We start from the raw sequence: 25,929 nt of genomic DNA, 5'->3' as shown, positions 1-25,929 counted from the left end.
AATAAATAAATTATATCTTAAAAAAAAAAAAAGTGAGGCATACTTGAGTTCCACCTTAGGCTCTTGTCAGATAAGCTAATAATGATATATTTTCCTACTGTGTGCCTGATGGTGTGCACATAGCCTTTTTGAAGACCCTGCCGGTATCTTCAATATTAATATTGTTTTGTGTTACATTTGCAAATTGACCTTCCAAAGCACAGTCTTTGGGAGGGTTGTTTCTAATTAATGACTACAAGTTGATTAGGAAGTGGGAACACTTAGGGTCCATTGAAGTAGTTTCTCTGAGCTCCCAGGCATGTGGCTTATGTCCCAAGTTCTAGCCTGATACCCTCATTTCTCACCAGATTTCATCATTTCCTTATCTGTTTATCAGCTGGGGTGGAGCTCAGCTTATCTGGATGACTCTCATCTGATGCAATTTCTAATGATCAACTAAGTTAATGGTATCCCAAAGAAATTTCTGGTATCCACCACTCTTACACAAGCAAAGGAGGGCAACTATTTTAGTCTGGTGAATCCAAATAATTAGCTTGGTCTGCTTTTTAATTTGTTTTTAAATTGAAGACCATTCTCCTTCATGATCGCTGAATGTGCCTCAGTGTTTTTTGTGTGATTTTGTTTCGGGAGTTAAAGATTTCTTTGAAAAATGAACACCATATCTTTCCTGTTTCTGATAGTTTCTGTGACTCCTAATAAATTTTAGGAAAAGAATAGCCTCTTTTCAGGAAGGAGCCTAGGGGAGCTATTTTATGGAAAATATTTCTGATTTCTGGTTTTTCTTTCAGGTGCCTCAAAGAACAACTTCTATATCCCCAGCATTAGCCAGAAAGAATTCTCCTGGAAATGGTAGTGCTCTGGGACCCAGACTAGGATCTCAACCCATCAGAGCAAGGTAAGGCGAGGAAGACCGTCAAGGTGAAGGAAGAAGCCCCCACCTGTCATTGTCATTATTGCTTTCCTAAAAAATGTATTTGTCCTTTTTTTTCACTTCAGAGGCATGTTGACTGGCCACTTGGGCTGTAAGCTTTGGGGGGCCAGAACATATGCCTTTTATTTCTTCAGTAGCCTTTCAAGAGGTCAGGGTACAGTGGCAACTCATGAATGAATGAGTGAGGGGGGTTGAAGAAATGAGACAGCCCAGAAGCCAAGCAGGTAAACCTCACTTGACAGTTTTTAAAATTGGGGGGTAAAATTGCAAATAGAAGTCTGATTGGAATGCCCCAAGCCTTTATTTTGGAGATCATTTTGTGAAGCTAACACAACAAGATGGCCTGGTTTGAGGTGATTTTCAGCCTCAAGTCAAGAAAGGTGCCCTGGGAGCCAATAAGACATTACAGAGTCAGAGGCGCCTGGGTGGGTTCAGTGGGTTGGGCGTCTGACTCTTGATCTCAAATCAGGTCTTGATCTCAGGGTCACAAGTTCAAGCCTCGTGTTGGGCTCCATGCTGGGTGTGGAGCCTACTTAAAAAAAAAAAAAGACATTACAAAGTCATTGCCCAAAGAAATGCATTGTGGCCAGCTACAGAGCTTCCTAGCTTGGCAAATTACAAAAAGACTATTTCTTAGCAAGAAATCACCTCTCTGGCATTATGGAGGGTCACTGAGATACAATTACGCTTCCACTGCTGCTCTGTGCGATCCTAGAATTTTCCATCAACAATGGATATTCCTACAGTTAGGAAACCACATCCACCTACCAGTTGGTGTAGAGGTCTCAAGAAGATCTGGAAAGTAAACAATATCTTTACTGTATACGAGCTGATTTTATGTGGTAACAGATGCTGTTTGCTGCTCTCATTCTTTGAGCTTTCCTCAGATTTTTCATGATGAATACACTGCTTTTTAGGATCAACTGAAATAGCAAATGGTCTCTGCTGAGACTATAAAAAGGCTGAGCTTGGGCAGGCTGTTATATTCTTCTTCACTGTGTTCATAAGAGAAGGACTCTCCCTTGCTAGTAAGAACGAGAGACTGGAAGCAACGTTAGGATGATTTGTACCTATCTTTAATATATGGAATGCTTTTGATTGTGACGCTCTAATTTTCCTCTTCACATGAAGAGCTTTAGGAAGAGGTCAGTCCATAAATAAGATGGAACTGTACTAAGCACATTAATCCCTTTAGGGCAAAGAAGTTAGCCAATACTGAGTGGAATTGCCAATTGCAGGAAGCTCTGAATGAGCCATTTTTTCCCAGCGACTTGTCAGCTTCACCCTGAGCTGGTGTTGCTAAGCAGCGCTGAGGAAGACCAGAGAGTTCTGTGACCAGGAGCCGAAGGAACAGCAGCCCTGGGATTGCCGGTGTGAACTTTGTCAGTCCCCCTCTTCGAGCAGCAATAAGCCCCCAATTATCAGCGCTTCTTAATCTTTTGGACCCTGCCCTCAAGGCTCTGTTCATTCCATCAGTCGCTTAGAATTTTAGCGGCTGTAAATCAAGCGTCATTTTGACCGGAAGTCTTTTTTCCTTCTATCAGCCAAAAAGAAAGAGCACTATCATTATATAATCAAATAAAAAGTAGCTCTTTGTTCCCGCTGAAGTGTTATTTTAATGACATTAGGCTCAAGATAGTTGGCTTTTGATGGTCAGTGCCTTGTCAAACATGAGTTTTTCCCTCAGAACCACTTAAATTTGTACTTTGTCCAAAGAATACAGACTTTGTGAGACAGCTAACATTTTTCTGCTTACAGAGGAGGCACAGAGGGAGGGAGCCAAGAGGTAATAATTATTTACCTACAATGAAAGTCAGAGGGATTGTGGGAGGGGGGATGGAAAATCCTCATCTCTGCCATGTGCAGTAATCCTACCAAACACTCTGCTGCTTTTTTTTTTTTTAAGATTTTATTTATTTATTTATTTATTTATTTGAGAGAGGAAGAGCTCAGAGGGAGAGGGAGAAGCAGACTCCCCGCTGAGCAGGGAGCCCTATGCGGGGCTCGATCCCGGGACTCCAGGGTCATGACCTGAGCCGAAGGCAGACACTTCAACTGACTGAGCCACCCAGGCGCCCCCAAATACTCTACTTCTTGCGATCACCTATCTCCGAGTGACCAACACTTCAAATGTGAATTAGATTTTGCAACTCTAGATTGGATTGCATTTGTTAAAGCTTCAGGATTTGGTTTATTTACTGTGATAGAGATAGCTTTAGGTCACCTTTGCTTCATAATAAAACACCCTAAAACTCAGTGGTCCGAAATAGTGACAATTTATTATTTCTTGCAGTTCTGTGGGCTGGCTAATAAGTTTTTCTGCTGGTCTCACTTGGGCTTACTTAGGCAGCTGCACTGAGCTGATGGGACAGCTCTACCTTCATGGGCACTTTACTGTTTACCGTTCTCAGGACAGCCTCCCCGCAGGGAAAGCCCCCACAAGCACTTGTCAAGCCCTTGCTTGCACCATCTTTGCTGATGCCCCACTGGCAACCACAGTCACATGGCCAAGTCCTAAGTCAATGTGTAAAGGAAACAAACAGGGCCATAGACAATGGGAGATTTGATTGGCTGGGGGCATTATGATAAAACAGACTCTCCTGTTTTATACTGGTCTTAATGAAGTTCTCATAGTTCTTTTTGTACCATCTTTCAGGCAGTTGTCCATCCATAAAGCCACAAAAAGCGATTGCTTTTAAATAATTAAATCCTTTACAGTGTTTATAAGCCATATTTCTTATAGTTGGTCAATATTCCTTTTTATCCTCCCAGCCCTTTTCCTTGAAATGATCCTCAAGGTAGAGTGGGAAATTGGCAAAGTAAAAATGGATCCCAAGAAAAATCACCCATGTAATAAAGGAAAAATCCAGGATGTTTTGTTGTTACTATTTTTCATTTGCTAAATTCAGCAAACGTATATTGAGGACCTGTTGTGTGAAGGGCCGCATAGGACCTTGAGAACCAGTGACTCAACCAAGACCACCTGAGTCTAGGGACCACGGGTCAGAGGATATACCATACCTGCTACTCTTTGGGGCTACAGGCATTATTAGGGGCAAAATTCTGTTACTTCCTTATTTTGCTTTGGGGTAAATATGTGAATTGACTTATCTAAAGAAAGCAAAAAAGGCAAAAGCTCTCTCTTCTTCTGTGGCAAACTCAGGGACCGCAAGTTTAAGGCAACAGTGTCTGAATATGGAAGGAACCTGGGTCCCCAAGTCCCCACTTGGAGAAAAACCACCAAGGAGAGCAGTTCTATCGGTGTATATCGTGATATGAGTGAGAAATAAACCACTTTTGTGCTAAGCCAGTAGGAAAAAGAAAGAATAGAAAGCAGAGCCTAATGGTTAAAAAGCTCAGTTTTTGCCCACCTGAATTCAAGTGCTAATGAACTCCAGGTCCTAGGTGCCAGATGTTGTATATTCTCCAGTGACTACAGAATGTGTGATTATTTCTGAGAACGTAGGAAATGGTATGTTTAAATCAACAACCTGGCACCCTGAATGGAAGATTCTGGAGGTGAGTTAAAATGGGAGTATGCAAGCACGTACCTGTAAGGCGAGGAAAAAAGCAGAGCTTTACTATTTTCACAAGCCTTCCTTGTCCCAGAAAAGACTTCCAATTACGTCACTCTTCCCCTGTCTACAGCTGTGCTGGTATTCGTTGGTCAAGAAAGTGTTACTGGGTGACCCCCATGAATCCCTGTCTTCTGCTTGGTTTGGGGCAATTTGTCATTTATTTATTTATTTAATAAACACTTCTGGAACATCTTTATTATAATGGGAGGCAATGTTCAATGTGCATCTCAAATGGTAGCTAATGTAAGCCATATACTAACTCTGTGAGGTAGTGGCTGAATCACCTCTATTTTATAGAAGGGAGACTGAGACGAACACAAGTTAAGCAAGTGGCCCCTAAGGTGACAAGATTACTAAGTGATAGAGCCACCGTTTGAACCTAGTAGCCTTGCACCCAAGTCCACACTCTTCAGTACCATGCCGTGCTTACCTGTTCAGCAGTAAATGCAGCCGACATTGCTGCCTCGTGTTCTCCAAGGGAAAGGGGACTCTTGATTTGTTGACTGACAAGGCACCATGTTGCCTCCAACCATTCCCACCACGCAATTTGACGACTATGTTAGTAGCTCCTCTTAATCCTATGGTTATCGATTCTCATCTTGTGTTATTGACTACCTTTCAAAAGTTATCATCTCGTGGGACCTATTTATACCCCCCCAATTTTTCCTACTCAAGCTGGTACTCAGGTCACTATGTGCATTTGACAGTTCCCATCCCACGTGGCTGCAGTCTGTGTGATAATGCAGTCCCCATGACCCCCTGCACCTGTTCCGCCCTTCCTTCTCACGCATGTGCACATTGGTGTGCGGTTCTTACCTGCTCTCTGGGCTCCCAGCTGCCTTGTGTTGTCAAGGTGATCATTTGAGTCTAAATCAAGATTTGATTTGTTTTTTTAAATATTGCTTTTAAAAAATTCCAGGTACTTTAATATTTAACTTGAATTCGTTCCTTTAAAGCAAATTAAAATTTGGTCAAACAAGTATATTCAGAATATGAAAAGATTTAAATTAAGCCAGAAACACCCAGTCAAAACCCAATGACTAAAAGTTAATTTCGAAAAATAATTCTCTGTCCTGTCCCAAATCTATCTTCCTATGGCTCATTTGTTCCCATTGGCTGTGTCATCAAAGAATAAAGTAAAGTGAATTTTGGCAGTCAGCCAGTTAATTATAGACTTGGCCCAAGTATTTGGGCTAAGAAATCACTTTGTAATCCTAATTTTCTGTTTTGACTTTTTATATGATTCGAGTAAATGGAATAATTGCCACATTTTCACTTTACTGTGTGTTTTATAGACCAATCAGCATTGTCTGTGGGACGGCAAATGTCTGAACTAAAAGTTAGCATTTAAAGGAATATTTATGAATGTTTTCAAGTTTTTACACATTTGGAGCTTAGTAGTTGCAGTTAATATGTGACCAAAGGAAATCTGTTATTTCATAGAATTCTTCTGAAATTCCCTCTCAAAGCATTTATCTCAGACTCCTTGGCCCCAAGACCAGACCATATTACTACATAATAAGGAAAAGAAAAATATGAATGGTATGACCTTTTCTCAAAATACTAAATTTTTCAAAAAAAAATTACAATAAGGTAGAAAAAGCATTTTAAAGTTTTCCCGATTTCTATGTGTGGTTATATAGAAAGGAAATAGTTCTTTCAGTCTCCAGCAGCAAAAATAGCATCCTATTAAGATCAGCAGCCATGCTGGTGAGCTCCAGTGAGGAGGGCCCATGCTAATGAGGCTCAGGTCAGGGATTTAACGCCCGTGGGATCCAATTAACTTCACACCGAACGAGGCTCGGAGTCCCATGGGAGACACATGCACATCCTAGCTGGTTCTGCCAATCCCCGTGCCCCTCCTTGACCCAGGCCTTAGCATCATGATGGCGGCAGCCTCCCACCCACCTGGCCAGCCCACCTCTCTCCTGGCCGGTCATCCGTAAGCCTGCCCTAGGAGGTCTGTGTGCTCTTCCGGGTCTTACAGGCGCTGCGGCCTAAGCCATCCCTTCTGATGAGCCTCTCTTCTAGGGAAACCTGACACAGACGTGGTACTCCATCAGGGTGGTGTCCTCCCTACACCAGTGAGTCCCGGGGAAAACCCCAGCCCCTGTGTCCTTGCTCAGGTGCTTCCCCCAGACTTCCTGCTCCCCGCCCCCCGCCAAGGCACAGTCAAGTCCTGTCTCCATCTTGACACCAACTCGACCACTCCGGGCCGCATTCATTGTTCCCCAAATGCCAACAATACCTACTGGTTCTTTCACACACAGCATACAGAGATTTGCCCTATCCACTGTGATTTCCACTGCATGTTTCCCATCTCTAGAATTATCTCACACCTTGCACCTGTGACCTGTGCTCACCTCCATCCCTCATACTGGTCCAATGAGGCTCACAAAGTAGGTGTTTCAGAGAAAGGTGTTGGTTAAATGATCAAACGAGTGCTGTGTTCAAGCAAAGAGCTGGATCTCGCTAGCACACCACAGCCACCAGAGAAAAAAAATCTCAGAGCTCACAGCCACCCTTCTCTTCATAGCTGTTTTTATTTTTTTAATACAAAGAACACTACATTACCATTCTACAAAACGAAAGCAACTACCAAGAAGCCTTAGCATGCCCCTCACCTTCAATCTGCAATACAGTTGATTAGCAATAGAATTTTTAGAAAAAATATTTTGGGACTTTAGTAATTATATAGAAATAATTCCTGACCACCACTGTTAATAAAAGAGGACCATGGGAAAGAATTTATTATTGGGGAATAAAAGGAGATAAGATTGTTTCTTTAAGGAGAGTTCGAAAGGTAGGATATTGCACAAGTATTATACATTTAATCATTTCAGGCATTCTCCAAATCAGGGCTGTTTCCAGTATGGATCCAAATCTATTTAAACCGATTAAATGCTAGCAGTTTTCCAAAAACAATTACTACACAAAGGAGTTCTGTAAAAATATTGAGAATTTTAAACATTTTCCTTAAGCTTGATAATCACTTCTGCTGCAGTTGATCACACTGCTGGATTGACTTAGCAATTCCTTCACCATAAAAACTTAAAAGATAAATATTGTCAAAAAATTTTACATTTATACAATCAAAATTAATAAGCTATGGGGACATATTTATTTTTACATATGTTTTCCAGGACCACCAGCCATGTCTTCCAATAACCCAATGTTTAAAAATGTTTGTAACTCGATCAACTGTTTTTGGCAGATACCTCACCAAAAAGCAAGGTTCTTGTGTTCTTGAAAAGAAATTATTTGGTCTAGTTGCTGCTATAATTATGGCTATTCTGTGGTCAGATTTTTGGTACACTAAAACGCAAATGTCTCAAGGGAAGAGGTCATATGATTTTCATTTTTATACATGAAACATGGGAGACCCAACACAGTTCAGAGTGCACTTGACATTCTCAAAATGAACAGAGCAAGATGAAAGCATAAAATTACATTTTAACATGACTTCCTGCATTAAAATCATAGTCTCCAATCACACTGTGGTGACTCTGTTAGCAAAGGTGTGCAGTTCTGTTTGGAGAATCAAAGGCACGGGAAACATGTAGGGGTCCGTGGGGCAGGTGGCTGGCAGTAGATTTGAGCTCTGAGTTTCAGGCCTCGCTAAATTATCCATTTAGGCCCAGCATTGTGTAAGTCTGAAGGAAAAATGAAAAGGCCTAGGAGTTCTAAATTAAAAAGGAAGAGTTATAAATTAAAAAGGAAACTTTGAGGAGGCTGCTTATTTTTATACCAAAATCATCAAAACCTCAGCCGTGGTTTCCCACCACTGTCCTAGTACAGCTTCCACGGTCACCAAAAGGGGCCCAGGTGGCCCTGTTCCACGCTCCCATGCTGTCCCGTGCTCCCGGCAGGCAGAGCTGGGATGGAATTGGCCGTGCGTGCCTGGCTATGCTGGCGGGGACAGGGCTGTGTCTTATTCATCACCGTCTCTCAAATGCCTGACCCCGTGCTTGGTCGGACCAACTGAGTGAGTAAATGAATACCACCATTTGGGGGGCAGCTAAGCTGTGCAAGTGAATAACACCGTAAGGTCTTATCACAAGTGGGGACTACTAGCATTTGTTCTTGAACTAGCACTTAATAATAATTCTTTTTTTTTTTAAAGATTTTATTTATTTATTTATTTGAGAGAGAGAGAGAGAGAAACAGCATGAGAGGGGATAGGGTCAGAGGGAGAAGCAGGCTCCCCGCTGAGCCAGGAGCCCGATGTGGGACTTGATCCCAGGACTCCGGGATCATGACCTGAGCCGAAGGCAGTCGCTTAACCAACTGAGCCACCCAGGCGCCCTAATAATAATTCTTTTAAAACACACCTCCCTTTGATAAGAGCCAAAGTATATAAAGCCTTCCTGAAAGAAATTTTAAAAGTGCAAATATGCCACTAACCACATAAGCAAAGGACTTGATTAAGCAATTCACAGAAGAAGAATTATAAATGGTAAATAAAAGTGAATAAAAATTATTCTCCCTCAATAGTAATGTTTTAAAACAAGATAATTTTTTTTTTTTTTTTTACAAATCAGCAAACTGCTCATAATAAAGCATAGTTAAGAATTCAGTAAGCTGGACCATTTCATACACTTCAGCGAAAACTGGTAATTCCATTACACACTCACATACAAGCATATGCAACACACACATCCCGGTTCATGTCCTTCCACCCAAGAACTCCAGGTCCAGGAAGGAGCTATGATTGGGTGTTTGTATGCCTGGAGAGATACTTATTTCAGTGTTATGTGTCCGGCCAGTGTACCAGAAGTACCTTCATATCCAGCCGTAGAGGAACGGTTAAACTAATTCATCCATGGACTGACTCCTAAGCAGCCACTGTTGTTTTTGTAAGCATAAGAAGCTGCTCACAATGCAATGTTAGGGGAAAAAGCAAGCTGCAAAACTGAACATAGAGCATGCTTCCATACATACAAAAGAAAAAAGCCTAGAAGATACTATACTAAATAGAATATAGTTGGATTTCTCTTGGGTCAGAGATTGCATGTTTTGCTTTCTTTCTTTTTTTTTTCTTTTATTATTTTTCAAGGTTTTTTTGTTTTTGTTTTTGTTTTTTGTTTTTTTACAATGAACAGGGGAATAAGGGTTTAAGAGAAAGCCTCCTTTGAAGAGCACCATTTCAGAGCTAATACTTCAGCGTGATGACCCAGGAGTTGGGTCAAGAGTCCATCCCATCAGCAGTATCAGGCTGGGAGCTCCACAGAGGACAACATGACTGTCCATTCCCGTTGACCCTTTCCGTGCAGGGTGACGCAAGGGCTCTGGTTGCCCCTTCGTACCCGGGGCGGGACTGGACTATGCTTGTGTCTATGAATGGTGCGGTCTGGAGCGTGTGGTCACCGTGCTCTGCCTTCCGTACAGCAACCCCGACCTCCGGAGAACTGAGCCCGTCTTGGAGAGCCCCTTGCAGAGGACCAGCAGTGGTAGTTCCTCCAGCTCCAGCACCCCGAGCTCCCAGCCCAGCTCCCAAGGAGGCTCTCAGCCTGGCTCGCAAGCGGGGTCCAGTGAACGGACCAGAGTTCGAGGTGAGCTCTCCCCCTGCCTTGCCCTGACAGCACCGCCTGGGCCGGAGAGCCGTAGGCATGGGCTCATCGCGCTTCCCGGCTTCTGTGACCCCCGTGCCTGGTGTGGCCACCACCGTGTGATGCTGCAGAGTCCTCTAACTGCCCTTAGTCTCGGTCCTCCTCAGATGAGAGAACCACCAGCCCCAGGCTCATGTACGACATCAGAGTTTGCACTGAATCTTTGCTCATTGCAGGTGACGTTGTTTTCCAGGAAGATCTTAGATCGTTGGTCTTATTTGAAAAGATAATCACTTGAGGGTCACCTGAATTGCCATTTCCATTTGTTGCCTGTTTCGGGCTTCATGTACCCCCAAGTATCCTCTTCCCATTACGCCAATCGTCCCTTTTTGGTATTCTGAATATAGTCCATAATACTAGGGATCTCTCAAAGTGGAATTCGGTAAAGACTTATGTAGAATACATATGCGCTTTAGAGAAGAAGTAAACTCTTTGACTTAAAAAGTATATGTGACTCTTTTTCAAGAGGAATAAAAAATGAGCTTCTCTGACCATTTATTCAAGTCTTTCATCACTGTGCAGTTCTCATTAATGAAGAAGCTTGTGAAAAACAAGAGCATGTCCAGTAATTACACATGACAACACATTATTTCTTGCTACAAAAGTGATTCTTTCTGAACAACCTCCTTCAGAAGATAATTTTGCTTCCAAGTAAGAAAGACCAGAACGTTTTTAAGTGCAATTTGACAAATATTAACAACTTACTCTGCCTGAGAAAAAACAACCAGTTCTTTATTTTTTTCTTAGCCTCTTCATTAGACACAACCAGAGTTGGCCATCTAATATCTTTTTAAAGTTTTAAATAAGTAAAATCACTGTACGTCCATTTTGAAAAGGTTGAAACCTGGCATGCGATGCTCATGTCTCTGGACTGGGATGTGGCTGCTCCCATATGCGTTCTTCAGACGTCGGTGGCCCAGCCCATAGTCATGTGTCCTTTTGTTGCTTTAATCCAAATATAAATTTACTTAATTTAGAAAACTGCCATTGGCTTATCTTTTTTCTATTCATAAGCAACTTAATATCCTTATAACAAACTAAAGAAAACGAAAGTTACACATACCATTTTAATTCTCTGATCTGGTTTGGGTTTAATTCTTATCTTCTTTCCTTTGGCCCCTAGGTCCTCTGGGTTAAGAACACCGCTGTATCCCTGGACTGTTTCTGCCCAGGAAAACCACTTTAAAACAAAAGAATCTCTCCTATGCCAGATTGATTTTCTCTACCTATAATTAAATCGGAGAGATGCTCTTCACTCTGGAGCTGTTGGGGAGCCCTCCCCCATCCTTGCTCTGTACCTCTGTCCTGGGGCTCTTCCCCTTTGTCACCAACACTCTCCTTCCTGTCCCCACTTCATTCTTTTTTCCTTAAGAGACCCCGACAACCCCCGCCTCCCATTTAAAAACCATTCCATCAAATAAAATGGGTTTCTCTGGCATCAAAATAAACTATTCTGATGGATAAGTGGTAAAAGAAAAAACCAAACATAGAATGTTAACACGGAAGCTGGTTTAGTGTAATAGCTGAGCTTTTTGTTTTTTTACAATGGGCTCATGCCAGACAGAATCCCTGCTCTGCCCATAATTTCTGCATGACCTTAGGTTAGTGTGCCATCTCTCAAAGTCTATATTGAACTGTAAAATGGGAAAAGAGTGCCACACATTGGGTTGGAGCAAGAATCCGATGAGACCGTTGATGTAGAAGGCATTTAGCATTACGTGTGATGCACATTTAGCACTCAGTAAATGGTGGTGGTAGTGGTGCTTGCTAGTTTTTCTTATGATTAGTAGTGACTTCCAGGTCACAAGCCTAAATGCGTTTGCCTGAACATGAACAGTTTTTTCACAGATGTGTTTGAGATTTGCCTAAGTGAATGACGTATCCCCTGAGTAATCCTGAAGGATGACTCACCACTGAACTGCAAAACTTGAGTCAACACTTCGTGATGGTCATTATTTTTCTTGGCCCCTGTTTTTCTATCTAGCCAACAGTAAGTCGGAAGGATCGCCTGTGCTCCCCCACGAGCCTTCCAAAGTGAAGCCAGAAGAATCCAGGGACATTACCCGACCTAGTCGACCAGCTGTGAGTGCTTTTGAACTCTCTTAAGTTACCAGAGAAGCCACAGGATCAGGTAGTTGGGGATACACTCATGACTATGAAACAGAACTTGCTGAGATTAAGAAGAAGAATGGATGCTAGAAGCATCCAGAAGGAAAGTCATACCTGATTAGGAAAGAACTGAAAAGATCTTGGATTGCTTATCTGCCTCTAGGCATTTTGCATTACGCTACTTTAGAGAATAAAAAAGGGGGAGAAATAACTCCTATCATTACGTAATTTCTACTCAGCAGCTTTGGCAAAAAGATGTGGAGCTGCAGTTGAGGAGATGTGGGCACTTTCTGTGGGTTTCTATTGTCTGCTCCGCTCTCTCCCCAGATCATTTGCCGTATGAATTAATGTCATTTTTGCTGTTCTTCATGCCTTCAGGACTATATTTTTCTGGACCAAAATGTGATAAGCATGGTTTGACAAGGGGCCTGACAACTTGAAATCTAGCTTCCTTGCTGACACATGACAGACCCCAAATAGCTTTAGCGAAAGAAAGAAGAGCGTAGAAGCTGACATTTGAAAGTTGGAAATTAATTTGGGATGAGTGAATATCCACTTACTTTCTTTAAAATTGCGGAGAACCTTCTCTATGAAACGAATGTGAGGACTTGTTGGTTTACTCTGGTTCGTACGTATTAAAGTTAGGAAGCAGAGTGAGAGCAATCCTGAAGGGGATTCGCCCCATTCAGGACTGAGGTTCTCTCTGCTCTTTTGCATTTATCAGTTGTGTACTAACAATTCCCATTTTGTGTCTAACCTGCTGCCTTTCTTCTGGCTTTTCCCCCTCCTATGGATTCTTCTGGATTGGGTTCCTCCTATCTCAGAGCTATAAGAAAGCGATAGATGAGGTTAGTATCACCTTTTCTTGGTCATGCTGTCACAAGATGTCAATATAAAGCTGATTTCCTGATGTTGACATTCAGAGAGGCGGCCTGTTGGATGACAGATTTAAAGTTCAGTGCTCTGGAAGGGTCTGCTGCAAGGCAAGCCCCTTCAACCACAGCCAGCCTGAGGCCCTCAGACACTCGTGGGAAGCTCCGGAGACCTTCCTTTGAAGCCAAAAAAAAAAAATGTCACTTTTCCAGTGTTCCAGTCTGGCTAAAGATAAGCATTAGTGCTTTATTATTGGGAAGTTTTTCATCCCAGCATCTTCCAAGAGCAAAGCCTAGCTCTTAACCTGTACTCACCAGCTTTGCAAAGGGGATGGTAGTTTTACTAACAAAGAAGAGAGACATCATTCTAAAGCACTCCAAATTTATATGTGTGATTTGCGAACAAGGAGTTACTGAGTTAGATTAATTTTGTGGAACATTAACTACAGCATCAGCAGCAACATCAACTTTAGTTAATGTATCCTGACGAGTTAAGTGACTTTATTTCCTTATCTGTGGAGACATTTTTCCATTAGAAAAATATATGGCTTTGTCAATCTTAGGTAGCTTGCTAAGAAGGATGACTGCCTTCTGTTGTTTGTCAGACCTGCATGAACACAGCATAGTAGATCTGTGTTGTTGTTGTTGTTGTTGTTTTTAAGAGACAGGCCTTGCCAAGAGTCCTAACTGCATGGAATCTGAAGGCTTTACGGCTATAGCTCTGCTGAGCACCGTTTTTGTGAAATGATATGGAAAAAGCACTGGCTTTGGAGTCAACAAATTCAAATTCTAGCCGCCCCCCCCGCCCCCATAAGCAACTGGCCAGGACCAGTCTCATAACCTCTCTGAGCCAGTTTCTTCATGTGTGCAATGGGGATAAAGACACCTGCTCTGCCTCGATCACAAGCTTGATTAAGATCACTCAAGATCATGTGTGCGAGAGCATTTTATGAAGTGTAAAGCCAAGAGGTTGTCCTCATGCTAAGCTTTGGGCCTGAGACATGGAGCCATTTTGGCAGGTAGAAGAAGCAGGTTTCTATGCATCTGATCTTTACCAAAGAGCCTCAGTTTTTCAGAATTAGGACACCTTACCATTCACAGTGATTTAGAACGTTATTTCTTAGGTAAAGGCTTGCTGCTTATTAAAAAAATGTGACTCTACATGTCGACAGTGTGTGGACGGCACTTATAGAAAGGAAATGGAGGGCGTTCTTCATTGCTCTGTGCCAAAGCCTGGCCCTTCCCCTCATAATAATCACAAGGACAGCAACTATCACAACTTGTATCAATTTTCTCCCAAATCGTTGAAGAAAGAGAACGATATTCTGGTGCCATGGCTGCCAATAAAATGGTTGTGTGTGTGTGCAACTCAAGGGAAATCTCATAAGCGCAGAAATTAGCTTGAAGGTGGCAGTCATGAGGGAAATGGATGTCATCTGGTTAACCCAGGATATTTTAGGCTTTAAAAAATTGCTTTATTTATTTTGCTTTACTCTCATACACTGGACAGAGATGACAGGGGGCAACAGAAGTATAAGTAATTGAGGGGATATTAGCTATACACTGAAATCTCTGGAACCATGTGTGGTTGGAAAAAGCCCTCCAGGTGATTCTGATAACCCTACCTACCCTTGAATGTCACTGATCTAAACCACTAAAAATACAGGATTACTTGGTTCTACCTAACTCAGTAGTTCTCAAGCAGGGACAATTCCTCTTCTCCTTTTCCCTCCTCTCCCCACCCCTCTTAGGAGATATTTGGCAAAGTCTGGGGGCAGTTTTGATTGTCACAACTTGGAGGTGGGAGGCAGTGCCTACTGGTGTCTTGTGGGTAAAGCAGAGAGATTCTGCCAAACATCCTCCCAAGCACAGGAGAGCAACCCATAGTAGAGAATGATCTAGCCCCAAATGTCAATAGTGCCACAGTTGAGAAACCTTGAATTAAATAAACCTCTCTCCCATCTTCATTCCTAGGTTTTGATATGGCTTCCTTCTATAGGGACTGGCCATTTAGATAACCCAGGATTGAAATGAAAAGCCTTAAAACTCTGAAAAAAAAGTGTTGCTTGTTATTGTTAATCTAATGGTTTGATTTTTCATGAACATCGATCTGAGGGAGTGTCCATTAATTTGGCAGTCCTTTCTAATAGAATATAAGATTGTGCAATATAGTCTGTGATTAACATAATCGTTGAAAATAAATATCCTCTTTACTTTAGCACAATTAAACATATGACATGAATATTAGATACATAAGCAAACATTGGCTGTAGCACTGTTTGTTTGTACTATGTAAGAATCTGAAAATTTCCAGAGCACACCCACAGATTGGACAGAACTTGAACAATAGCTAGTAGTCTAAAACCTTTCTTTCTCAGGTGAGGATACTGAAGTTAAGTAACTTCCCCAATGTCATTTCTAAAGATTTCCTAAAAAGGAAGTAAATTCTTCTCATACGTAAAGAAAAGACCAGCTTAAAGATTTTTAACTATTACCTTAATAGTTCAAAAAATTGAACTAAAATCTACATAAACTACGTTGTTCTAAAAAGAGACCTAAAAGAGCACCTTTTTAGGTAAAGTATACATAATTGTCAAATTAAATAAGAGTTTTTTTTAATGAAACAAAATATCAAATTAATTCTAAAAAGTGTTATAGCAAAGAAGCTTCTGGGTAAGAGCTTCCTATCTTCTCATTTACTTTATAGTCAAAAAATCTTACCATTTTGCTGTATTTCTTTTTCAGTTATACTATACATTTCTCAAATATTTTCATGCTAAATAGCACTTTTTTTTCTTTTTTAATACGTTTTAGCTCCAGGCTTGAGACAGCCAAGCAATAAATTACCACAAAAACTCATTATATAGAGAAAATTGGTATTGTCAGAAAATAAAATGTATGAAAGTGGATCTGAACCCAGTGGTGTCAGTTTTAGATCGTGTCTATTTTCTATAACTTTGCTATTGTAAATTCTTCCAGAGTGGATGGATAAGGAACAAAACCGCAGCTAAGCATGTAGACCATTGGCAATGGGAGATTAATTTTCTTTGACTGGGGTATTACCTTTGAGTTACTCATTATTGTTACCTTGGGAGTCTCGTATATGTCTCATCAAGCTGTTACCAAGTAAACTTAAAAGGAATTTGCAATTACTTTCAGTGTTTCAAGAAAGATAGCTTTTTAATAATGTAGAAACAAAAAAAAAATATTCTAATTAAAAATGAAATTATAAAACAGGTCAGAACTTTAAACTTTTCCTAGATACAGTGTTTAGAAAAAAATAGTTCATTTTCACGAATGAGAGTTTCTTGAAATCAATGGGCTTTGAACTGGCTAAATATTGCTAAAGAGTTTTGATTTTTTTCAAATCTTGTTTGTCTTGTTTTGAAATGTCAGAGATAAGGAGAATGAACCCATAAGGAAAATGTATTATAAATTTAAATAAATCACAGCTAATATTATTATATTTTACTCAGGATTATTGACATTAAAAATAAATTATTTTAAACCATATTCTCTCTTTAAATTATAATAAATGCGTTTTTTAATGATAAGTAACATTTTAATTGCTTTACATTCTTTGGTGAGACTTAACATGCTCCTAACATATAGAAGACAAAATACAAAATAAATTTATCTGTTATTATTTTACTGGTTTGGATGATTATAATATCCTTTTCTATTCATAGCTTTAACAAATATCTAAACTATATTTCCCACTGTGCTCAAGTATTGCATACCCTTCACTATCTTCTCAATTTGATAAAGATAAATATTGGCAATGTCCAGAGGAAATAAGGAGTATAAAGCTGAAATCTGAATATTGCCTCTTCCTGTTTTGGCCTATTGCCAAAGAAACAAGAAATAAATTTGCATAAAATTCTATCTATGTGGTAATTTTCTTCTTTAACAGTATACATTATATTTAAACACCTCTGAGTCTTTTTAATACAATTCTATTTTCATTTTCACAGATGGGGTTAATATATCCACTGAGATTGAGGCCACACGTGTGTGCATGTGTGTAAAAAGCCCAGCAAGCATGTTTGGGTAGAAAATGCACAACTTGAATTTTCAAAAGCTTCCCTTTTCAGGTGCTTCAATTCAGGTGACTTCAGAACAGATTTAAAAGCCATGATTGCTTTCCTTTGATTTTATTATGAAATTAGAAGAAATGACTCCTTCACTTACCACCTTGAACTTCCTAAATTTCTAGACCAAATGAAACACCTAAAATGTTTCCTCTTCTACTCTTAACCAACATAATAATGCCTGACATAGAGGGGACGGTAAAGAAATATGATGATTTGTGATCTCCCCCAAACAAAATTACATTTATAATTTAACTATACCCACTCCTCACGGTGTTTCTTGTAACCAAGTAGGCTAGATTAGGAGATGCCATTTAGATCACCTACATGCTCTAATCTGACCTCAGGCGAATTGGACAAATAAATACATTTCTGAATTGAAATAAAGAGAGAATATGGCCATAAGAAAACTGTGGGATTTAGTATCTTTCAATGAGTTTCTTTCTCCCTAATGCCCTGTCTCTCACTGAATGCTCTGATTCCCACATGGGTCACTAATATAGGGAGAAATGGTAAGACTGATGTCCAATTGCTTTCTCCTCATTGCATGCCATGCGCCATGGGCAGTGTAACCCATGCAAATTAGAGCGACCATGCTTTTGCAGGACTGCTGCCCTCTGCATTGCTCGGAAAGCATGTGAAGTCAAAGGTAGTCAGAGATCCAGCACACTGCCTGCAATGTGCCTCGTGATTAGATACCACATCATCACATCCATAAGGCTGAAGACTGCATCATACTCATGGAAACCTGAAAAATGATCTCTTCCTTTGTGGTGTCTGTGCATTCATTTCAGTATTCCTCACGAGGGTTTCTGCCAGGTGACTGTAGTTTTAAACAAAGGAAAATGAAACACCTATCGTTCTGGAAGAAATTTTTTTTTTTTTGGTTGTCGTTCGTCTTGATTAACTCAGCTCTGGGGCTATAAGTTTCAGCGGCACTGGGCTTTGGGGTGGGCCATTATTTGATGCGGTGCCTCTGCTCTCCAGGGAATGATGACACATCAGATGAGTCATTGTAGTAGCTGGAACCGTGGGAATTGCTCTGTTCTGTGGCTGATGCTAGATTTTGGTACAGTAGCAATCAAAGAGGGGAAAGGCCATGACGGTGGCTTGGGCAGGAGTCCCAGAATCCTGGGGAACAATCGCTCAGCCCATGTGTTTTCTCCTTCACTCTGAGGGTGACCCACTTCACCTTCCCAAAATAAAATGAGAACCCAACGTTTGTATATATGTGTAGACACACAACGCACATACACATATATACACATGTATTCAGAACTGAACCGTCTCAGTCTAGCCATTGGTTTTGAACAAAGTTTAAATTTATTCCATCTTTCTTTCCTAGTTTCTCTGTGCTACAAACATCGTTTTCTTCGCTCCATACCGCCACTATGTTTGTAACAGTTCTATCTAGAGCTTTCTTTTCTTGTTGCTTAAGCTGCAACACTGACTTGCTGAGAGATGTGACTTTGGTCGTCTCTACAACTCATACATACCGAACGAACTCTTCTTTTGTAGGACCTGACGGCATTAGCCAAAGAATTACGAGAACTCCGGATCGAAGAAACAAACCGCCCGCTGAAGAAGGTGACTGATTACTCCTCCTCCAGTGAGGAGTCAGAAAGTAGTGATGAAGAGGAGGAAGATGGAGAGAGCGAGACCCACGACGGGACGGTGGCCGTCAGCGACATACCCAGACTCATGTAAGAGGGCTGCTTTTCACATGTCGGGGGGGCGGGCGAGGTCTCCAAAGTGAAAGGACAAGAAATGTGAATTAAATAGAGGATCATTTATGGGTCTCTGGCAGGATCAACTGGCTTTGGGGATTTGAGTTTTTTATTAGAGCATAGTCCTATAGTTAGCTCTCTCCACAGACACCGTCACTTGGAATACATAGCAGTGTTCCTACTGCCTAGGCTTTATCCAGGTACTCTTGTGGGATTGACTCCCCCTTTGGTGACACTTTCGTGGTTCTTGTCATCCCCAGGGAAAATGATATTGACAACCAGACCGTTGGCACTTGCCTGTCCCCCTAGAACTGCAAGAGTGGAATTATGGACAATGACATTTAGGAGTTAAAATTAACAACAGGAAACATATTCCATCATCCCCCCCCACCACCACCACCACCATACATAAGGAGGAATGCACATGACAGTGTGGGTTAGCATCCCAGTGAAAGATTCTGGAGTCAAATCATCCTGTGGAGAACTTCTGAGTGTTTGACTTAAATATAACCCTGTTATCATTTTCTTCTTCTTTACTGTCTGTCTTATGTGATCCTTTTCTCTGTGGCCTGTGACTTGCCTCCCCACACACCCCCCTACGTTCTGTCCATTTTTTTGCAGTCTCCTTTTGGCTATTTATACCTGTATTTATGCCTACCTACACTTCCCTTATTATTTACTTGTATTATAGCCTTTACTTCTTCTCTTTTCTTTGTTTTGTGAGGGGGAGGCTCACTTTTTCTTTTTCTCATTGGACAGGGTCCTATGACAGAATTCCCCTGCCCTATTGCTTCTCCAGTTTAAAAAAACAGATCTGGACAATCACACTCACATCCATTTCTTGCTTCCTCCCCCAAATAAACACAAGATGCTGTTGCTCTGGTTTGCTATAAATTTGACAGAGTGGGACACTGACGATTCCAACTTTGCTCTTCATTCACCTCCATTTCTTTGGCTCAGCTACTAATATTGGTCATCACACTACACTTACTCCCTATAGAGAAGATGCCATTTAGGGTCATAGATTACTGTCCTGTCCAGCAGAGATTGGAGAGAGAGGGCTGACCAGTCTGCAGAGAATGTACTCCATTGATTAACAGTCATTATATACAAGCAATTCTGAGAGGCAAATCCAATTATCATAGCTGAAAATTTATACTTGTTGTTCTGCTGTTGATTACACAGTTATTGACAACCATAAATATGCTAAAATATGACATTTGAAACAAATTGCATTAAATTGCTTTTTTAACAGCAAATAAAATTGTTCTAGAGGCAAAATCACTAATCCAAAACATTTCTGCAAAATATGCTGGTCCTTTCAGTTTTTATCTTGACTCAGCTTTGGTTAATTTTTCTAACAGATGTTTCAAGTTCCCTTTAAGCACTGAGCCTACAACTACCAGGATGAGGGGTGAATTTAAAATATTGCTAAAACCTCCACTCTGTGCTCCACACCATACCGAGGGCTTTGAGACAATCAGCAAGGGCACACACAAGCATTCTGCCTTCTAAAAGTGTATATTCTAGTTGGAGAGAAACAAGATTATATGCAGAAACTTCAGACTAAGAAATATTTGGAAGAGTGACCAAAGACAGCCTTGGAAGAGATGTTCAATCACATTTGGTTTTGAAGCTCTGTCATATTTTGCAAGGCTGTTGACAGTGTTGACCCTGCTGCTGCCAAGGGCACATCCATTTCTTCCCTCACTACAGAAATACCCACCTTTCCAAAATTTGCTGGAATAGGCCATGCTGCACTTCCTCTCTGCTGTCGGGCACTCTCCTGTCCCTTTAGAAATCACCTGCTTACAGCCCAGCCTCTGCACAGAGAGAGCCTGTACCTTCCGCTGTGTGGCCCCTGGATCTTGAGCGTATTCTTGCGGCTTCGTGTAGTGCTCGAATCAGGATATTTATTACATGTTGTTTCCCTCTCTGGGCTCTGAGATCCCTGAGGGTGAGGGTTGCGTCTCATTCATCTCTGTACTCTTAACACCTTGCATGGTGTCTGGAATAGAGTTGGTCTTCAGGGACTTTGATTTATATTTAATTGCACTGAACTGAAATTGCAAGTCCTGGCTTCCTAGAGTTTATAGCTCAAACCAGAAGAAAGACACATTCACAAATAACTGTCATCAAGATAGAGGGAACATGGGGCAATATTAGAATCTCAGGCAAGGGGAAATTGAAGTAAAGGCACAGAAGGTTGACTTTGATAGGAATGTCGGGTGTATGGGGGCAGGGAGGGGGGTGGTCTGGACCAGTGAAACCAGACTAAGAAGTGTGCGCTTTATCAGGTGGCCGTTGGGAACCATGGAAGGCCCCCCGAGCTGGGAAGTGACATGATCAGTGCTATGTTTGAGAGAAATTATTTTGGCAAGATGATCTGTAAAAAGAACGGACTCGACACTGGTAAAGCAATTCAGAGGATCTATGAAATAATGAATGGGCTATCATTGAATGCATATAATGGAGGCAAAAGTTGACATGGCTCGGGACGCCTGGGTGGCTCAGTCGGTTAAGCGTCTGCCTTCGGCTCAGGTCATGATCCCAGGGTCCTGGGATCGAGTACTGCATCGGGCTCCCTGCTCCGCGGGGAACCTGCTTCTCCCTCTGCCTCTGCCTCTCTCTCTCATGAATAAATAAATAAAATCTTTAAAAAAAAAAAAAAAGTTGACATGGCTCTTGAAGAATTGGTAAATTTTAGGCAGGTTAAAACGATCATCCACTAAAGAACATTTAAAATATTTAATGATATAGGAGATCTACTCAGAGACAAGGCACGATACAAGTGTAACCCTTTACATTCTGTGCTACATATATATCAACACAGTTCACTGCCATGAAATGTATACAAAAAGAGCTTCTCAGAAATGGAGACCAGCTATTCAGACAAACAGCTGTAGATACTAATGCTCAAAACAACAACTTTTTTTATGGACAGTGCTGGTTTCATATTTATAGTATAAGGTAGAACCTATAAGAGTGTGCATAACTAAGATTATTTCCCTAACCAACTGCACTCTTTCCAATGCCTCGTGCATAGAAAAGTAATTGGTGGAGGGAAATAGACTAAAATTATAAAAGTGATTACCTCTGGATTATACAACTATGAGTGATTTTTATTTTATGTAGATCCCCAATTTCATGATGAGCATTTACTATTTTTATAATCAGGAAAAAAACAAAAGCTTTCTAGAACAGGAGGAAGGGAAGGAAAAGTGCCTAAGTTGATTTGCATCAGATCAAGCAAGCTGAAGAAGCATCCTCTTGTATCAGCATCTTCCCTCAAGTGTCTGTGCCTGCTTCAGAACAAGACATGTGAGGCCCAGTCTTAACCATTAGGACCATCTCCTGCTAGCATAGCCATTGAGTTGCGTACAATCTTATAAAATGCTGTCATCACTGGAAAGCCATGGTTCTGACCCCGTTGCCCTCCCAGGCTGTTGTAGTGCTCCCCTCCCTTGCCTGTGGTCCTCTCTGCCCTCCTGGCCATTTTTCCAGTCTGGTTTTACTAATGTTGTAGAATCGTGGCTCTGGTCATGCTGTATCCTAGTGTCCTATGACCCTCTTCATCCCTGGGGCTCATGATTGCCTCAACATATGCTCCAGCCAAACTGACCTATCAGTTCTTGCAAATAAATGCCTTGTACTTGTCCAGTGTTGTGCCTTTTCTTGCAATGACCTCTCCCCTCTGTTTTGCATTCCCACTTACATCCAGCCTTGTATTTGAGTATTCATGTCATGTTTGTATGGTCGTCCGGATGCTAACCTCTTTAGTTTCAGGAGCCATGACTTCCTCAGCATTTTTTTTTTTTTTTTTTAAAGACAAAGAGAATGCATAGCAGGGAGGAGCAGAGGGAAAGGGAGAGAGAGAATGAGAGAATCTTAAGCAGGCTCCATGCCCAGCGCAGAGCCTGATGTGAGGCTCAATCTCACTACCCTGAGATCATGACCTGAGCCGAAATCAAGTCAGACGCTTAGCCGACTGAGCCACCCAGGCACCCCTTCCTCAGCTTTTATATCCACTACCCAATTCTAAACCCAGGGCCATTCATATAGCAGGTGTTCAATAAATGTGTATTAAATTGAATTAAATCAGTACCTACAGGAACACGTTGACAAATCCTATTAGAGGAAATTACTGTTCTAAACCTGGGACCTAATCACAGTAAATTTCCTATAGTTTTCCTTCTAATCAGTGGACGTGTTTTGTTTTGTTTTGTTATAGTCTTTACAGGAATTTGAACAACTAATTGTTCTCACCCAGACTCTACCTTGGAAATAATTTTTAGAACAAAGGATTACTTTAACTATAAAATGTTTGGCCTGAGTGTTTTTTTTTAATTATTGCCTTTTTTTCATTCTTTTATTATTAATAAACTTAATTTTTTTAGAACAGTTTTAAATTCACAAAAGAATTGAGCAGATAGTACAAAGTTCCCCTGTTACTCCTCCTACCCCCTGCACAATTACCTCTATAATAAGCACCGTACATTAGTATGTACATATGTTATAATTAATAAACCAAAATTGATATACTTTTTTTTTTAAGATTTTTTATTTATTTATCTGAGAGAGAGAATGGGAGACAGAGAGCATGAGAGGGGGAGGATCAGAGGGAGAAGCAGACTCCCCGTTGAGCAGGGAGTCCGATGCGGGACTCGATCCCGGGACTCCAGGATCATGACCTGAGCCGAAGGCAGTTGCTTAACCAACTGAGCCACCCAGGCGCCCCAAAATTGATATACTTTAATAGTTCATTCAGATTTCCTTAGTTTTTACCTAAAATCCTTTTTTCTGCATCAGGATCCCATCCAGGATACCATGTTATATTTAATTATTTAGTTATCATATCTATTTAGACTCCTGTTGGCTGTGACAGGTTCTCAGACTTCCTTTGTTTTTAATGAACTTGGCAGTTTTGAGGAGTACTAATTAGGAATATCATAGAATTCCACTCTACCAGAATTTATCTGATGTTCTTGTCGTGATTAAGGTTATGGATTTGGAGGAGAAAGATCACAGAGGTCACGTCGTTTTTATCACTTCATATCAAGGGTATGTACTATAAATGTGACTTAGGACTATTGGCATTGACCTTGATCATCTGGCTGAGGTAATGCTTGTCAGGTGTCTCTACTGTAGTGTAATTTTCCTCCCTTTCCACACTGTACTCTTTGGAAGGAAGCCAGTGTGCACAGCCTGCACTTAAGGAGTGAGGAGTTACGTTCCTCTGGATGGAGTCTCTACATAATTTATTTGAAATTATTCTGCAGAGATTTATCTCCTCTCCATTTATTAATTTATTCAGTCATTTATTTATATCAATATAGACTCATGGATATTTATTTTGTACTTTGGGTTATGATCCGATACTTCATTTTGCTGCTTAAATTATTCCACCTTCAACCACGGGAAGCTCTTTCAGTTGGCTCCTATACCCCCCATGGCTGACACACCCCAGTCAAGCACTTCCTTACTTTCTGACACTATAAGGCGCTCCAGGCTTATCTTGCGTATTTCTTGCTCTAGTCCTGGAATCAGCTATTTCTCCTGGGAGCCTTGATTCCTTTTATTAAAGAATGATATCAGAACCAAGATTTGGGCACTAGGTGTGCTCATTGCTACTGATGTATCATTTCTTCTAGGCACTCTCAGCTGACAGAGCAAGGAAATATATATGTGTGTACTAACACATTATGTACCCATATCTATAAATGTTTCTACCTATAGCCATCTGTATTACATTAAATAAAAGTTTATCCTGATATCTCCAACTCTGATTCATTAACACATGGATCATTCTAGCCCCCTCCCCTTCCTTACCTGGAAATTCCCACTCCAACAGTAGGAAACCAGGCTCTCACAATCTGCCAACATTTGCTTAGTGTTCACTTCTGGTACACATGGATAGCAGTATCAGAATGCTTAACCTGTATGCCTATGGGAAACAACTTTAGCAGTTAGAGTGCAGTGCTTACAGGCAGTTCCTTTTACCTTTAGTCTTATGGGACTCCATTTATTTCCAGAGTTACAAAGGTCAACCTTTCCCCCATCCCCCACTCTGTGAGATTTTTTAAATACCTTTGTAATGCAGTTAGATTCTCTTTTCCCAGTCTGCCTTCTTTCCTGGGATCCACCAACCTCCTAAATGATTTATTTTTATTTGCATATATCAAAGTTCACTCTCCATACTATGAGGTTCAGTGACATACCTGAACCAATTTTTGGTTATCCTGTAGTAACAATTATAAGAAAATTATTTTGGCATAACCCATATATAAAAGTGATCCAATGCTGAAATTACTTTTTAAATTTTAAAAAGACAAAACATTAGTTATTCAGGACACTTTAAACATGGTAATAATTCTCATAGCTGATTGCTCATCAATTCATAAAAGAGCTATCTTTTGACAATAAACTTGAATGAAATGTTTGCTAGAATTATTGAACAAAGCCTTTGTTGACTTATGAAACATTTATTGGATGTCACTTACCTGTGACAGTGGTTGGCACTGAAGATGCCAACAATACTGAGATCTGACCATTGCAGGACTGTGTATGGAGTGCATGGTTAGCGGTGTGCAGAGGCTAATGTGGAAGCAGAGTGGAGAGCCACCTATACCACCCCAGTGGGGCTGGGATGGGGTTTGGGAGTGCCTGGACTGCAGTTTAAAGGAGAAGTTACCCAGAGGGAAGCAGAGAGTGTGAAAGAACCATTCAGGACGAGAAGATAGACTAAAGTTGCCCAACGGTTTTGGTAGCATGATGTGTGTAGGAAACTACTAGAAGTCACATGTTGTTCAAGTTAAAAATGGAAGGTAGGGTTTGTTGAAAACATCAGCCAGAGAAATAGGCAAGGACCAGATAAAAGAAGGCTTGTAAGCCACAGGTTTATCCTCTGGTTAATTGGGAGCTCCTGAAGGTTGAAAGCAGAAGGGTGACATGGTCAGGGGAATAGAAAAGGATGGAGTGGAAGGGTCAGTAATAGTAGACAGACAAGAGGCCA

At 41.0% G+C, this 25,929-nt stretch overlaps 1 protein-coding gene across 8 annotated transcripts in view; it reads left to right on the top strand.

The window, feature by feature from the left end:
* The window catches only part of TNIK (TRAF2 and NCK interacting kinase), a 355,853-nt gene that overhangs the window by 297,459 nt on the left and 32,465 nt on the right, over nt 1-25,929 (top strand). For 4 of the 8 annotated variants that reach the window (XM_081829593.1, XM_081829611.1, XM_081829579.1 and 1 more), the window contains 5 exons: nt 789-895; nt 9,898-10,061; nt 12,103-12,200; nt 13,052-13,075; nt 18,709-18,893. In XM_081829593.1, coding sequence (XP_081685719.1) covers nt 789-895; nt 9,898-10,061; nt 12,103-12,200; nt 13,052-13,075; nt 18,709-18,893 — 578 coding nt within the window. The remainder of the gene's footprint in view (nt 1-788; nt 896-9,897; nt 10,062-12,102; nt 12,201-13,051; nt 13,076-18,708; nt 18,894-25,929) is intronic. The other 4 variants (XM_081829620.1, XM_081829588.1, XM_081829600.1 and 1 more) reach the window with 1 other exon arrangement.

The sequence above is a fragment of the Leptonychotes weddellii genome, chromosome 1 (assembly GCF_054177405.1).
Source record: "Leptonychotes weddellii isolate Sample4059 chromosome 1, ASM5417740v2, whole genome shotgun sequence".
NCBI classification, from domain to species: domain Eukaryota; kingdom Metazoa; phylum Chordata; class Mammalia; order Carnivora; family Phocidae; genus Leptonychotes; species Leptonychotes weddellii.
Note: the sequence above shows the minus strand (reverse complement) of the source record. Positions and strands in the feature narration are given on the sequence as shown.